We start from the raw sequence: 17,269 nt of genomic DNA, 5'->3' as shown, positions 1-17,269 counted from the left end.
TCCTGAACCACCCAAAGGTCTAGGGGAAAAGAAAAACAAAACACAGTGCAAAGAAAAAAAAATGGTCTCAGAAGTTCTCTTATCCCTCTATTGAGATGCATTAATACTTTGGGCCAGCTGTACTGTTATGACCTGGTGGTTAGGAGCACCTGGAATGACCTGGTAGTTAAACCTCATACAGGACGAGCTCTGGGATGTGGGAGCTCTGCTGACCGCAAGCCCTAATCCTATCACACACACTAGAAATAGCCGTGGAGCGCTCCTGACCAGACCTAGGTGCCTCGTCACAGCCTAAGAACTATCTAGCCCTAGAGATAGAAAATAAAGCCTACCCTGCCTCAGAGAAATTCCCCAAAGGTAAAGGAAGCCCCCCACATATATTGACTGTGAGAAAAGATGAAAGTCACAAACGCAGAAATGAAAACAAGTTTCAGCAAAGGGAGGCCAGACTTACTAAATAGACAGAGGATAGGAAAGGTAACTTTGCGATCAGCACAAAAACCTACAAAAGACCACGCAGAGTGTGCAAAAAAGACTTCCGCACCGACTCACGGTGCGGAGGGACCTGTTGTGAGTTCTGTTTTTGGGCTCCCTCTGGTGGTTACTGATGGTACTGGGTGATTTGTGTTCTGCTGTCTCTGGTGTCCACCTGTTCTATTAGGATTTGGGAGTTTCCGATTTAACCGGGCTTTCTTGTCATTTCCCCGCCGGCTGTCAAGGTTATCAGAGTGTTTTGTTACCTCAGCTTCTGGCTTCAGTAATCTTCAGGACAAGCTAAGTTTTGATTTTCTTGTTCCACGTTTTGCTTTATTTTTGTCTTGTCCAGCTTGCATATAATTGTCTCTTTGCTGCTGGTTGCTTTAGTGGGCTGTAATTGCTCCTCATGTTCCATGAGTTGGAACATGAGTTCAAGTAATTACAGGATGGTTTTTTGAAGGGTTTTTTGCTGACCGCGCAGTTTACTTTTGTATCCTCTGCTATCTAGTTTTAGCGGGTCTCATTTTGCTGAATCTGTTTTCATACTGTGTATGTGCCTTCCTCTCATTTCACCGTCATTATATGTGGGGGGCTGCTATTTCTGTGGGGTATTTCTCTGGAGGCAAGAGAGGTCTGTGTTTCTTCTAATAGGGGAAGTTAGATCTTCGGCTGGTGCGAGACGTCTAGGATCAACGTAGGCACGTTCCCCGGCTATTGTTATTTGTGTGTTCAGGTTTAGGGTCGCGGTCAGCTCAGGTTCCATCACCCTAGAGCTCGTTGGTGCTTGTCCTTTTGTGATTCCCTGCCATTGGAATCCTGACAGTATAGCCGGCCCAAAATGTTTGGGCTGAAGTAGGAGGAAAAGTAGTCTGAGGAAGTTTTTTTTTTTTTTTCTCTCCTCTGAGGTTGCTGCCTAGCCTTAATTGCAGCCAGGCTGAATTTTTTTTTTTTTTTTTCCTCCTCTTAATCCTTGAATGGCTCTGACCTTAGCTGTTTATCATGGACGTCCAGAGTTTAGCTTCCAGCTTGAATAATCTTGCTGCTAAGGTTCAAAATATACAAGATTTTGTTGTACATGCTCCTATGTCTGAACCTAGAATTCCTATTCCAGAGTTCTTTGCTGGAGATAGATCTAGTTTTCTGAATTTTAGGAACAATTGCAAACTGTTCCTTTCTTTGAAATCTCGCTCTTCTGGAGACCCTGCTCAGCAGGTTAAGATTATTATATCTTTCCTGCGGGGTGACCCTCAAAATTGGGCATTTGCATTGGCACCAGGGGATCCTGCGTTGCTTAATGTGGATGCGTTTTTTCTGGCATTGGGTTTGCTCTATGAGGAACCTAACCAGGAGATTCAGGCTGAAAAAGCTTTATAAGCTCTCTCTCTCAGGGGCAAGATGAAGCAGAAATATATTGTCACAAATTTCGGAAATGGTCAGTGCTTACTCAGTGGAATGAGTGCGCCCTGGCTGCAAAGTTCAGAGATGGCCTTTCTGAGGCCATTAAAGATGTTATGGTGGGGTTCCCTGCGCCTACGGGTCTGAATGAGTCTATGACTATGGCTATTCAGATTGATCGGCGTTTACGGGAGCGCAAACCTGTGCACCATTTGGCGGTGTCTTCTGAACAGGCACTTGAGACAATGCAATGTGATAGAGTTCAGTCTAGAAGTGAACGGAAAAACTATAGGCGGAAAAATGGGTTGTGCTTTTATTGTGGTGATTCAGCTCATGTTATATCAGCATGCTCTAAACGCACAAAAAAGGTTGATAAATCTGTTGCCATTAGTACGTTACAGTCTAAGTTCATTCTGTCTGTGACTCTGATTTGCTCATTATCATCCATTTCCGTCGATGCCTATGTTGATTCAGGCGCTGCCCTGAGTCTTATGGATTGGTCATTTGCCAAGCGATGTGGGTTTAGTCTTGAGCCTCTGGAAGTCCCTATTCCTTTGAAGGGAATTGACTCTACACCTTTAGCTATGAATAAACCTCAGTACTGGACACAAGTGACCATGCGTATGACTCCCGTTCATCAGGAGGTGATTCACTTCCTGGTATTGTATAATTTACATGATGTTCTAGTACTTGGTCTGCCATGGTTACAAACTCATAATCCAGTCCTTGACTGGAAAACAATGTCTGTGTTAAGCTGGGGATGTCAGGGGGTTCATGATGATGCACCTCCGATTTCTATCGCTTCATCTACTCCTTCTGAGGTTCCTGTATTTTTGTCTGATTATCGGGATGTTTTTGAGGAGCCTAAGCTCAGTTCGCTTCCTCCTCACAGGGATTGTGATTGTGCTATAGATTTAATTCCTGGTAGTAAATTTCCTAAAGGTCGTTTGTTCAGTCTGTCAGTGCCAGAGCATACTGCTATGCGGGATTATGTTAAGGAGTCCTTGGAAAAGGGACATATCCGTCCATCTTCGTCCCCTTTGGGAGCAGGTTTTTTTTTCGTGGCCAAAAAAGATGGGTCCTTGAGGCCTTGTATAGATTATCGTCTTTTGAATAAGATTACCGTAAAATATCAGTATCCTTTGCCTTTGTTGACTGATTTGTTTGCTCGCATTAAGGGGGCTAAATGGTTCACTAAGATTGATCTTCGGGGTGCGTATAATCTTATACGAATAAAGCAAGGTGATGAGTGGAAAACCGCATTTAATACGCCTGAGGGCCATTTTGAGTATTTGGTAATGCCTTTCGGACTTTCTAATGCTCCTTCAGTCTTCCAGTCCTTTATGCACGATATTTTCCATGAATATCTGGATAAATTTATGATTGTGTATTTGGATGATATTTTGTTTTTTTCTGATGACTGGGAGTCTCATGTTCAGCAGGTCAGGAAGGTGTTTCAGGTCCTGCGGGCTAATTCCTTGTTTGTAAAGGGCTCAAAGTGTCTCTTTGGAGTCCAGAAGATTTCTTTCTTGGGGTATATTTTTTCCCCTTCTACTATTGAGATGGATCCCGTCAAGGTTCGGGCTATTTGTGACTGGACGCAGCCTGCATCTCTTAAGAGTCTGCAGAAGTTCTTAGGCTTTGCTAATTACTATCGTCGTTTTATAACTAATTTTTCTAGTGTTGTTAAGCCTTTGACGGATTTGACTAAGAAGGGTGCTGATGTTGCTGTTTGGTCTCCTGCGGCTGTGGAGGCCTTTCGGGAACTTAAACGCCGGTTTTCTTCTGCTCCTGTGTTGCGTCAGCCTGATGTTTTGCTTCCTTTCCAAGTTGAGGTTGATGCTTCCGAGATTGGAGCGGGGGTGGTTTTGTCACAGAGAAGCTCCGATTGCTCGGTGATGAAGCCATGTGCGTTCTTTTCTAGAAAATTTTCGCCCGCTGAGCGGAATTATGATGTGGGTAATCGGGAACTTTTGGCCATGAAGTGGGCATTTGAGGAGTGGCGTCATTGGCTGGAGGGTGCTAGACAACGTGTGGTGGTCTTGACTGATCACAAAAATCTGATTTACCTTGAGTCTGCCAGGCGTCTGAATCCTAGACAGGCTCGTTGGTCACTGTTTTTCTCTCGTTTCAATTTTGTGGTTTCATACCTGCCAGGTTCAAAGAATGTGAAGGCGGATGCTCTTTCTAGGAGTTTTGTGCCTGACTCCCCTGGAAATTCTGAGCCCACTGGTATCCTTAGGGATGGGGTGATTTTGTCGGCCGTCTTCCCAGACTTGCGACGTGCTTTGCAGGAGTTTCAGGCGGGTAAACCTGATCGTTGTCCGCCTGAGAGACTGTTTGTTCCGGATAGTTGGACCAGTAGAGTCATCTCCGAGGTCCATTCTTCTGCGTTGGCAGGTCATCCTGGAATATTTGGTACTAGAGACTTGGTGGCCAGGTCTTTTTGGTGGCCTTCCTTGTCGAGGGATGTGCGTTCTTTTGTGCAGTCTTGTGAGGTTTGTGCTCGGGCTAAGCCTTGCTGTTCTCGAGCCAGTGGATTGTTGTCACCTTTGCCTATCCCGAAGAGGCCTTGGACGCACATTTCCATGGACTTTATTTCGGATCTCCCTGTCTCTCAAAAAATGTCTGTCATCTGGGTTGTGTGTGACCGCTTTTCTAAAATGGTTCATCTTGTACCCTTGCCTAAGTTGCCTTCCTCCTCTGAGTTGGTCCCTCTGTTTTTCCAGAACGTGATTCGTTTGCATGGGATTCCGGAGAACATCGTTTCTGACAGGGGATCCCAGTTTGTGTCTAGATTTTGGCGGACGTTCTGTGCTAAGATGGACATTGATTTGTCCTTTTCGTCTGCATTCCATCCTCAGACGAATGGCCAGACGGAGCGAACTAATCAGACCTTGGAAACTTATTTGAGGTGTTTTGTTTCTGCTGATCAGGATGACTGGGTTACCTTTTTGTCGCTGGCCGAGTTTGCCCTTAATAATCGGGCTAGTTCTGCTACCTTGGTTTCTCCTTTCTTTTGTAATTCGGGGTTTCATCCTCGTTTTTCCTCTGGTCAGGTGGAGCCTTCTGATTATCCTGGAGTGGACATGGTGGTGGATGGGTTGCATCGGATTTGGAGTCATGTGGTGGACAATTTGAAGTTGTCCCAGGAGAAGGCTCAGCAGTTTGCTAATCGCCGTCGCCGCGTGGGTCCTCGACTTCGTGTTGGGGACTTGGTGTGGTTGTCTTCTCGTTTTGTTCCTATGAAGGTCTCTTCTCCTAAGTTCAAACCTCGGTTCATCGGTCCTTATAGGATCTTGGAAATTCTTAACCCTGTGTCATTTCGTTTGGATCTCCCGGCATCGTTTGCTATTCATAATGTGTTCCATCGGTCGTTGTTGCGGAGGTATGAGGTACCTGTTGTTCCTTCGCTTGAGCCTCCTGCTCCGGTGCTGGTGGAGGGAGAATTGGAGTATGTTGTGGAGAAGATCTTGGATTCTCGTGTTTCCAGACGGAAACTCCAATATTTGGTCAAGTGGAAGGGTTATGGTCAGGAGGATAATTCTTGGGTGGTTGCCTCTGATGTTCATGCTGATGATTTGGTCCGCGCTTTTCATAGGGCTCATCCTGGTCGCCCTTGTGGTTCTCGTGAGGGTTCGGTGACCCCTCCTCAAGGGGGGGGTACTGTTGTGAGTTCTGTTTTTGGGCTCCCTCTGGTGGTTACTGATGGTACTGGGTGATTTGTGTTCTGCTGTCTCTGGTGTCCACCTGTTCTATTAGGATTTGGGAGTTTCCGATTTAACCGGGCTTTCTTGTCATTTCCCCGCCGGCTATCAAGGTTATCAGAGTGTTTTGTTACCTCAGCTTCTGGCTTCAGTAATCTTCAGGACAAGCTAAGTTTTGATTTTCTTGTTCCACGTTTTGCTTTATTTTTGTCTTGTCCAGCTTGCATATAATTGTCTCTTTGCTGCTGGTTGTTTTAGTGGGCTGTAATTGCTCCTCATGTTCCATGAGTTGGAACATGAGTTCAAGTAATTACAGGATGGTTTTTTGAAGGGTTTTTTGCTGACCGCGCAGTTTACTTTTGTATCCTCTGCTATCTAGTTTTAGCGGGCCTCATTTTGCTGAATCTGTTTTCATACTGTGTATGTGCCTTCCTCTCATTTCACCGTCATTATATGTGGGGGGCTGCTATTTCTGTGGGGTATTTCTCTGGAGGCAAGAGAGGTCTGTGTTTCTTCTAATAGGGGAAGTTAGATCTTCGGCTGGTGCGAGACGTCTAGGATCAACGTAGGCACGTTCCCCGGCTATTGTTATTTGTGTGTTCAGGTTTAGGGTCGCGGTCAGCTCAGGTTCCATCACCCTAGAGCTCGTTGGTGCTTGTCCTTTTGTGATTCCCTGCCATTGGAATCCTGACAGGGACCACTCTACATCCCAGAGCTTCCAGCTAGCAAGACAAAATCATGATAACCAACTGGACAAGAAAACAGTGAACAAATAATGACTATCAGGAACTTAGCTTCTGCAGGAGAAGGCAGGTCACCAGAGAGATCCAGGAGCGAACTGAACAAATGCAAAAACATTGACAGCTGGCATGGAGTAACGATCTGAGAGGAGTTAAATAGAGCAGCCAACCAAAGGATAAACCACGTCACCTGTGTAAGGAACCTCAGAAGCCGCAGCTTCACTCATAGCCACCAGAGGGAGCCCATAGACAGAACTCGCCGAAGTACCATTCACGACCACAGGAGGGAGCTCGACAACAGAATTCACAACAGGTGCAGTGCCATATATATAAGGGTGCAGTGCCATATATATAAGGATACAGTGCCATATATATAAGGGTACAGTGCCATATATATAAGGATACAGTGCCATATATATAAGGGTACAGTGCCATATATAAGGATACAGTGCCATATATATAAGGGTACAGTGCCATATATATAAGGATACAGTGCCATATATATAAGGGTACAGTGCCATATATATAAGGGTGCAGTGCCATATATATAAGGATACAGTGCCATATATATAAGGGTGCAGTGCCATATATATAAGGGTACAGTGCCATATATAAGGGTGCAGTGCCATATATATAAGGGTACAGTGCCATATATATAAGGGTACAGTGCCATACATATGAGGGTACAGTGCCACATATATAAGGATACAGTGCCATATATATAAGGGTGCAGTGCCATATATAAGGGTACAGTGCCATATATAAGGGTACAGTGCCATATATATAAGGGTGCAGTGCCATATATATAAGGATACAGTGCCATATATAAGGGTACAGTGCCATATATATAAGGGTGCAGTGCCATATATATAAGGATACAGTGCCATATATAAGGGTACAGTGCCATATATATAAGGGTGCAGTGCCATATACAGTATATAAGTATAAAATGTCATATATAAGGATACAGTGCCAGGTATGGACTGGGGCTGAAATTCAGTCCTGACATTTGAAATCACACAGGCCCATGTTGTCCCCGTCCGCTTGAACCAGATGGGATATATTACTAATATTACCCTGGATGGAGGAAAGGAAGATTTCCTACAAGACCAATATTTCTAAATAAATGGTGGCCCGATTCTAACGCACCCGGTTTTCTAGAATATGCATGTCCACGTATTATATTGCACAGCCCATGTAGTATATTGCCCAGCCACGTAGTATATTGCCCAGTCACGTAGTATATTGCCCAGCGACGTAGTATACAGCACAGAGCCACGTAGTATATTGCCCAGCCACGTAGTATATTGCCCAGCCACGTAGTATATTGCCCAGCCACGTAGTATATTGCCCAGTCACGTAGTATATTGCCCAGCGGCGTAGTATATTGCCCAGTCACGTAGTATATTGCACAGTCACGTAGTATATTGCCCAGCCACATAGTATATTGCCCAGTCACGTAGTATATTGCCCAGCGACGTAGTATACAGCACAGAGCCACGTAGTATATTGCCCAGCCACGTAGTATATTGTCCAGTCACGTAGTATATTGCCCAGCCACATAGTATATTGCCCAGCCACGTAGTATATTGCCCAGCCACATAGTATATTGCCCAGTCAAGTAGTATATTGTCCAGTCACGTAGTATATTGCCCAGCCACATAGTATATTGCCCAGCCACGTAGTATATTGCCCAGCCACGTAGTATATTGCCCAGCTACGTAGTATATTGTCCAGCCACGTAGTATATTGCCCAGCTACGTAGTATATTGTCCAGCCACGTAGTATATTGCCCAGCCACGTAGTATATTGCCCAGCCACGTAGCATATTGCCCAGCTACGTAGTATATTGTCCAGTCACGTAGTATATTGCCCAGCCACATAGTATATTGCCCAGCCACGTAGTATATTGCCCAGTCACGTAGTATATTGTCCAGTCACGTAGTATATTGCCCAGCCACGTAGTATATTGCCCAGCCACGTAGTATATTGCCCAGCTACGTAGTATATTGTCCAGTCACGTAGTATATTGCCCAGCCACATAGTATATTGCCCAACCATGTAGTATATTGCCCAGTCACGTAGTATATTGTCCAGTCACGTAGTATATTGCCCAGCCACATAGTATATTGCCCAGCCACGTAGTATATTGCCCAGCCACGTAGTATATTGCCCAGTCACGTAGTATATTGTCCAGTCACGTAGCATATTGCCCAGCCACATAGTATATTGCCCAGCCACATAGTATATTGCCCAGCGACATAGTATACAGCATAAAGCCACGTAGTATATTGCCCTGTCACGTAGTATATTGCCCAGCCACGTAGTATATTGCCCTGTCACGTAATATATTGCCCAGCCACGTAGTATATTGCCCTGTCACGTAGTATATTGCCCAGTCACATAGTATATTGCCCTGTCACGTAGTATATAGCCCAGTCACGTAGCATATTGTCCAGTCACGTAGTATATAACACTGCCCACACAGTATATAACAGTGGGCATGTAATATCTAGCACAGCCCACGGAGAATATCACACAGCCCACATAGTATATAACACTGCCTATGTAGTATATAGCAGCCACGCAGTATCTAACACAGCCCACGTAGTATACAGCAGTGTGGGCACCATATCCCTATTAAGAAATAATTTAAATAAAAAATAGTTATATACTCACCCCTGGGATCCACCGAAGCTCCGCCGAGCCGCTCGCGCCTGCCACCATCTTCCGTTCCCAGGATGCATTGCGAAATTACCCAGATGACTTAGCGGTCTCGTGAGACCGCTAAGTCTTCTGGGTAATTTCACAATGCATCGCTGGGAACAAAAGATGGTGGCAGGCACGAGCGGCTCGGCGAACTACGGAGGGTGAGTATGGCAGGTTTTTTGTTTTTTTATTATTTTTAACATTAAATTTTTTTAATGTTGATGCCGCATAGGTAGCATCAATAGTAAAAAGTTGGGGACACACAGGGATAATAGCGGCAGTAACGGAGTGCGTTACCCGCGGCATAACGCGGTCCATTACCACCGGCATTAACCCTGTGTGAGCGGTGACCGGAGGGGAGTATGCGGGCGCCGGGCAGTGACTGCGAGGAGGAAGGAGTGGCCATTATCTTCCGGACTGTGCCCGTTGCTGATTGGTCATGGCTGTTTTGCCGCGACCAATCAGCGTCTTGGATTTCCATGACAGACAGAGGTACCGACCAATGAATATCCGTGACAGACAGACAGACAAACGGAAGTGACCCTTAGACAATTTTCTAGTAGATGATACCGGTGCCCTGCTGGGGTAAGTGACGGAGTCAGCGACTTTGTGCTCCATCACAACTGTCAATGGTATTGGTGTCTTGAGAACACTGTTAACAACATAGCAGACAAGGCAGCTCATGACCGGAGAGGCCCTTCTGGCATTTGCCAGAATTGCCATATGGTTAGTCCGGCCCTGTGCAGTGCCATATATATAAGGGTACAGTGCCATATATATAAGGATACAGTGCCATATATTTAAGGGTGCAGTGCCATATATATAAGGGTACAGTGCCATATATATAAGGGTGCAGGGCCATATATATAAGGGAACAGTGCCATATATATAAGGGTGCAGGGCCATATATATAAGGGAACAGTGCCATATATATAAGGGTGCAGGGCCATATATATAAGAGTACAGTGCCATATATTTAAGGGTGCAGTGCCATATATATAAGGGAACAGTGCCATAACTAGAAGGATACAGTGCTATATATAAGGGTGCAGTGCCATATATAAGGATACAGTGCCATATATCAGGGTGCAGTGCCATATATATAAGGGTACAGTGCCATAACTAGAAGGATACAGTGCCATATATATAAGGGTACAGTTCCATATATATAAGGGTACAGTGCCATATATAAGGGTACAGTGCCATATATATAAGGGTACAGTGCCATATATATAAGGGTACAGTGCCATATATATATAAGGATACAGTGCCATATATATAAGGGTACAGTGCCATATATATAAGGATACAGTGCCATATATATAAGGGTACAGTGCCATATATATAAGGATACAGTGCCATATATAAGGGTGCAGTGCCATATATATAAGAATACAGTGCCATTTATATAAGGGTGCAGTGCCATATATAAGGGTGCAGTGCCATATATAAGGATACAGTGCCATATATATAAGGGTGCAGTGCCATATATATAAGGGTACAGTGCCATATATATAAGGGTGCAGTGCCATATATATAAGGGTACAGTGCCATATATATAAGGATACAGTGCCATATATATAAGGGTGCAGTGCCATATATATAAGGGTACAGTGCCATATATATAAGGGTGCAGTGCCATATATATAAGGGTACAGTGCCATATATATAAGGGTGCAGTGCCATATATATAAGGGTACAGTGCCATATATATAAGGATACAGTGCCATATGTATAAGGATACAGTATTACATATATGAGGGTAGAGTGCCATATATATAAGGATACATTGCCATATATAAGGGTACAGTGCCATATATATAAGGATACAGTGCCATATATATAAGGATACAGTGCCATATATATATAAGGGTACAGTGCCATATATATAAGGGTACAGTGCCATATATATAAGGATACAGTGCATTATATAAGGATACAGTGCCATATATATAAGGATACAGTGCCATATGTATAAGGGTACAGTGCCACATATATAAGGATACAGTGCATATGTATAAGGGTGCCATGCCGTATAAGGGTACAGTGCCATGTATATATTTGTACAGTGCCATATATATAATGATGCAGTGCCATATGTATAAGAATACAGTGCCATATATATAAGGGTACAGTGCCATATAAAAATAATACAGTGCCATTTATATAAAGATACAGTGCAATATATAAGGATACAGTGCCATATATATAAGGGTGCAGTGCCATATATATAAGGATACAGTGCCATACATATAAGCCCACACACACATTGCCATATATATAAGGATTCAGTGATTATATATATATATATATATATATATATATATATATATATAAGCATACAGTGCAGATAACTTCTGTCACAGAAGATTATTTAACCCTTACTCATACATAAATGATTCTGATGACGGGGGATCCTACATGCAGGCTGCACATACTGTCCATGTGTAATTTAACAGTGCTGATCAATATGAAGGACGGTATCACACATTTTTCCTACCTGAAGTTATTGATCTCAAAGCATAATGCAAGGAATGCTGTCACAATGTTAACCAACCGCCGGTTCATTCCTCCTGATTTATTTTAAGGTAGAAAATATTCCAGAAATGACTCCAGACAATGAAAAAAGCCTTTAGTAGAGACAAAAAAGAGCTCCTATTGTCTAGATGCCAAATCCGTCATGAATGATTTTTTCCTTGGAGATGAAAATGAGGGCGATCTGCATTGTTACAGACTAGAGGGGGGATAGACAGGGGGCTCCGGTCTGGAAGCATTGTCAGGTTAAGCCCATTCTTCGGCAGCGGTGAAATACCGAGCAGGAGATGATGTGCTTTCCTCTCCGGATTCTCCGTACGGGGGGCTGTTACCTCATAAACATAGCGTAAAGCGGAATCCCCGGAATGGCTTGTGGCTCTGGTGGAAAGGCAGCTCTATGTGGCACGGATGTTGTAATTACATCAACAGCTCCGACAGGGAGAGTCCGATATTGACAGTGGCATCCATACACCCAAATAGCGAGGGCGGCCAGGAAGGGGGGTATTCCTAGCCGTGAACTTTTGTGGCGTTAAATGGCGCTTTTAATATTAACGCCACCAAATGGCTCCGACAATTGAGAGCGATTGGAATTAGAGAGTCGGAAGATAACGTTTTCCTGTCCTCGGCGTTGGCTGGGTTCCTTTCTGGCAGCAGATACTTCTCCCTGTGCTGCTGCTGATACTGAGACTGATGTAGAAGAAGAAGAAGACGAAGAGGAGGAGGAGGAGGAGTGTGGGGAATGAACACAAGCTTTTAGTACAGCAACTATGGACTGTGCTGATGTGGGTGGGAAAAGGCAGTTGACTGCAATCCCCCCTTAGAAAGAGAGCAAGCCCTTTCCTTTCTCCACTGTCTGTGAATGTAAAAACCTTAAGAATTGGAGAAAGGAAAGGTACGGCCTCAAGGTGCTGCAATAATGGGATCAGCGGCATCTTCAGGGTCTTGCACTGAGATACAGAACCGGCCATTGATACTTGTGAGTGAGCGCTCTCCGGTGTGTTCAAAATAGGGAAGATTTAGAAAATGCATCATGCTCATGATTTGCAATATTTTACCAACTCGTTAGGTAATTTGTAACTCTGCATGGGATATTTGGATATTGGACCAATGAGTAAGGTATTGTGCAAATCTGCATGGGGTAACAGCCACCTGTCTAAGCCATGTGTGATTCTGGGAGTGTGCACGTGGGACTCACATGTACGCCTCTCGTCTATTAGGTGGAAAAGCAAAACACAAAGATGAAAATATCATGTCTTCTTTATATTACTATGGAAAGCAGCGGAAAAATTAAGATTCGCAAAAATGTTGTGGATGCATATAATATAAAAACAATGATAGATAGATAGATAGGTAGATAGATAGGTAGATAGATAGATAGATAGATAGATAGATAGATAGATAGATAGATAGATAAATATATAGATAATATAGATAAAGTGTGCAAAAACTCCTCCCAGGTATGTGCTAAACCTCATGCTATTATCCAGAAAAAGAAAGGCAGCACTCCAATAGAAAAAATATGTGTGGTTTATTGGCCCATGTGCGACGTTACAGTCCAGGATGTGGACTTGAGAAAGGTCGACATCCTGGACTGAAACGTCGCACATGGGCCAATAAACCACACATATTTTTTCTATTGGAGTGCTGCCTTCCTTTTTCTGGATAACAGATAGATAGATAGATAGATAGATAGATAGATAGATAGATAGATAGATAGATAGATAGATAGATAGATAGATAGATAGATAGATAGATAGATAGATAGTAGTGATGATCGAATAGTGAAATATTCGGATTCAGGAAAATTGGCACAAATAATTTCTAATATCCGTGTATTCGTACCGAACAACAAATCCAATGCAAGTCAAGTGGGAAAGATGAATATTTTTTCGTCTGGACCCAACAAACTGGGGGCATGGGAAAAAAGCTGAAATGGATGAGAAAGAGCTAAAACTAAATGGGAACAGCATGGAGAAGATGCCTGCATGCCTTTCTGATTCAAATATGGTATGTGGGGATAATGTTGTCAGACTATTGCGCTGTTTTTACGGATTTTTAAAAAGACCTACCAAACCAACATTTTTTTTTACAGGGGAAAATGCTAAGAAACATTATTTCCCTTATAATTACATGTATATAACGCAAAATAAAAAAATTATACCTCTCTTTAGCATATGTTCACATGGAGTGTTTTGGCTTTATTTTTTGCTTTAACATATGTGAGGGCTCTCACTCCTACATTTGGGAGGACCCTCCCTCATGCCAAAAAGTTAGCAAGATAGTGGAATACATATTCCCCATCCCTTTACAATGCCATTTCAAACATGGCCATTTGAATTTTGGGCTTTGCTCGCCACTACCACCATGTCCACCGCCATGTCATTATGCGGCTCTCGCTTTTAATTTTCAGAGGGCCAGCAGGTGCTGTGAAAACTGCGTTTTGTAAGGTCCACAGTTAATTTATAGCTAATACCGGAGTTGGGGCAGCTGTATGATCAATGTCAGTAAATTGAATTCTACCAGACACCAAAAGCATTAGAATTAAATTCGGAATACAGTGTACTCAAGCGAGGGCCTGTATTGTGGTCAGTCTGTCAGGCCTGAAACCCATGTCAGGAACATGTACAAGCCTCATTTTACTTGGAAACAGCCTCCTCAATGGAAAGAGACAGGAGTGCCAATGACCAACCTGCACAAGTCTATGCAATTCTTCTGGAAACTACCGAGGCAGAATGTGTCTTTTGCATGTTTTTGAGCCAAAAATGGAGTAATTACAGGATATGTACCAGAGAGTGTCGAGGTCTGTGGAGTCTGTGGACTCAGGTCATAGGCAGTGCTACAGAGCTCAGGTAAAGGCCTTAACATGGCAATGACCATGTTCCAATATATGTATTTTAAGGACCCAAATTTAGAAAGTGTAGGGGATGAAACAGTTTACTAAAGAGACACAAGTCTCATTTAGGAGCCTGGACAAGTCAGCAATGGTCTTTGTCCAGCACTGGACAATGTAAATTGCTAATGAATATGTATGCCCTATCTAACTAACAATTTGTGAACAGACATACTGTATATGCTGACAAGGGACAACTGAATGCTGCGCTGGAACAACAAACTGGACGTGGTTGCTGACTGTTGTGTCTCTGCAACTGCAGGTTGTGGACAGGAGGTCTCAGTGCCTCCTCCCTGGACAGCAGAGTGGGAATGACGTAACACAAGGGAAGGGCCAGACACATATTTTGTACCCAGGCGTTCCGCCCACCTACTGGGGTGCTGCGTATATGAGCAGTATATGGCGTATGCTAACAGAGGTATTATGTCGAATTTCCCTTTATAAAGGGATGTGTGGGTAAGATTTTAGAACTAGCAGCTTATATTTAGAGCATGTTTCATTACTCATATTATTATTCTGTGTAAGGGTATGTGCACACGATGCAGATTTAGTGCAGTTCTGCAGCGTTTTTTTGTGCAGCAGAAACGCTGCAGAACTGCACTGTGAGTTACAATTCAATGAAAATCAATAGGAAAAAAAAAAGCTGTGCACATGGTGCAGAAAAATCTGTGCAGAAACACTGCAGATTTCAAAGAAGTGCATGTCACTTCTTTTGTGCAGTTCTGCAGCGTTTCTGCACCGAAAGGCTCCCATTTTGTGGGTCAAATCCGCATAAAAACTGCAGATGTAAAAACCATCTGCAGATTTTATGCGGATTTGGGTGTCAAAACTGCAGCAGACGGAAGTGACGTCAGTGATGTGGAGGAAGTGTGTGGGCGGAGTGTAGTGAAAATGGAGTCGTACCATCAGATGGGGATCGATGTGAAGCGCATGGTGGAAATGGTATGTAGTGTCTGTGTGTGTGTGTCGGTCTGTGTGTGTGTGTCGGTCTGTGTGTCTGTCTCTCTGTCAGTAGTGACTCATTGTAGTCATTCGTCGGGTGGGACTACTTCTCCCATCGAAATGTGATGATGGGAGAGTTGTCCCATCGTCAGGCGACTGACTACAATGGGTTAAAAACACAAACACACATAAAACATACATTACATACAACATATAACATATGCCCCCACCTCACCCCACCGATCCCCCCCAAGCCACCGATCTGTCCGGTACACTGCTCCGGCTCCCCTCCGTCCTGTGCTCTGCTCCCCCCGTGCTCTTGTCCGCTCACCCCCGTGCTCCAATCACCCCCCCCCCGTGCTCTGATCCAACCCCCCTGCACTCCGATCCACCCCCCCGTGCTCCGATCCACCCCCCATGCCCGATCCACCCCCGCGCTCCGATCCACCCCCCCATGCTCCAATCCCCCCCGTGCTCCCCCCCACCCCATCATACTTACCGTTCCTCCCGGGGTCCGTCCGTCTTCTCCCTGGGCGCCGCCATCTTCCAAAATGGCGGGCGTATGCGCAGTGCGCCCGCCGAATCTGCCGGCCGGCAGATTCGTTCCAAAGTGCATTTTGATCACTGAGATATAACCTATCTCAGTGATAAAAATAAAAAAAATAGTAAATGACCCCCCCCCCCCTTTGTCACCCCAATTTTTTTTTTCCACTGAGGTTAGAATAGGGTTAGGGTTAGGGCTAGGGCTAGGGCTAGGGTTAGGGCTAGGGTTAGGGCTAGGGTTAGAGTTAGGGTTAGGGCTAGGGTTATGGTTAGGGTTAGGGTTAGGGTTAGAGTTAGGGTTAGGGCTAGGGTTAGGGCTAGGGTTAGGGTTAGGGTTAGGGCTAGGGCTAGGGTTAGGGTTAGGGCTAGGGTTAGGGTTAGGGTTAGGGCTAGGGCTAGGGTTAGGGCTAGGGTTAGGGTTAGGGTTAGGGCTAGGGTTATGGTTAGGGTTAGGGTTAGGGCTAGGGTTAGGGTTAGGGCTAGGGTTAGGGTTAGGAAATGACATCATGACATGGACAAAAAATTTTTTTTAACTTTATTAATTTAGCTTTAAAAAATGCTTACAAAACTGCATGAAAAAACGCATAAAAAACGCACAAAAAACGCACGAAAAATGCACTTCAAAACTGCACCAAAACTGCACTGAAAAAAACGCATAAAAAACGCACAAAAAACGCACCTGCGGATTCTGCCAGGAGATGCAGATTTAGTGCAGATTTTATGCAGAAAATTCTGCACCAAATCTGCATCGTGTGCACACAGCCTAAGGATGAAACCTGAAGAATTGTGTGGAGCATATTAATGCATTTATGTTTAAAAAATGTCCAAGTGCAGACTCAAAAAAACAACATCAGGCTACCAGATACACACTTATAGAGACCATGAGAACGGTAACATAACAAAAAAAAGTATTGTAATAGAATATATAGAGATTGAGAGTAGAAATTTGACCCTTGCACAATGAACTAAGGTTTTCAAAAATTACCCCAAGGGGGCTGGATCATAAACGCTGAAAGAGACCGTGATGTGTACTTCACACTACATTTTGCAGTTATTACAATAGGTAATAAGGAGTACAAGTTTCACCATTGCACAACGTGCAAAGGTTTAAAAATATTAGCCAAGGGGTCTCTCTCAGAGCAGCTGAAAGACGCCATGATGGGGACATCACAATACACTAAGTTATTAAAAGAGGTAGAGATATATAGTACACGATTCTCCATTGCACAATGTGCAAAGGTTTAAAAAAATTAGCCAAGGGGCTGAAAGACGCCGTGATGGGGACATCACAATACACTTAGCAGTTATTACAAGAGGTGGAGATATAGATA

General features: G+C 44.0%; 1 protein-coding gene across 2 annotated transcripts in view; it reads right to left on the bottom strand.

Annotated features, from left to right (window-relative positions):
• The window catches only part of GLRA2 (glycine receptor alpha 2), a 277,822-nt gene extending 265,549 nt beyond the window's left edge, over positions 1-12,273 (bottom strand). The window contains exon 1 of one of the 2 annotated variants that reach the window (XM_069761037.1): positions 11,529-12,273. In XM_069761037.1, coding sequence (XP_069617138.1) covers positions 11,529-11,596 — 68 coding nt within the window. In that variant the 5' untranslated portion in view covers positions 11,597-12,273. The remainder of the gene's footprint in view (positions 1-11,528) is intronic. The other variant, XM_069761038.1, reaches the window with a different exon arrangement.
• Between the last annotated feature and the right edge of the window lie 4,996 nt (positions 12,274-17,269).

The sequence above is a fragment of the Ranitomeya imitator genome, chromosome 3 (genome assembly GCF_032444005.1).
Source record: "Ranitomeya imitator isolate aRanImi1 chromosome 3, aRanImi1.pri, whole genome shotgun sequence".
Lineage (NCBI taxonomy): Eukaryota > Metazoa > Chordata > Amphibia > Anura > Dendrobatidae > Ranitomeya > Ranitomeya imitator.
This window is presented reverse-complemented; position numbering and strand designations above follow the sequence as displayed.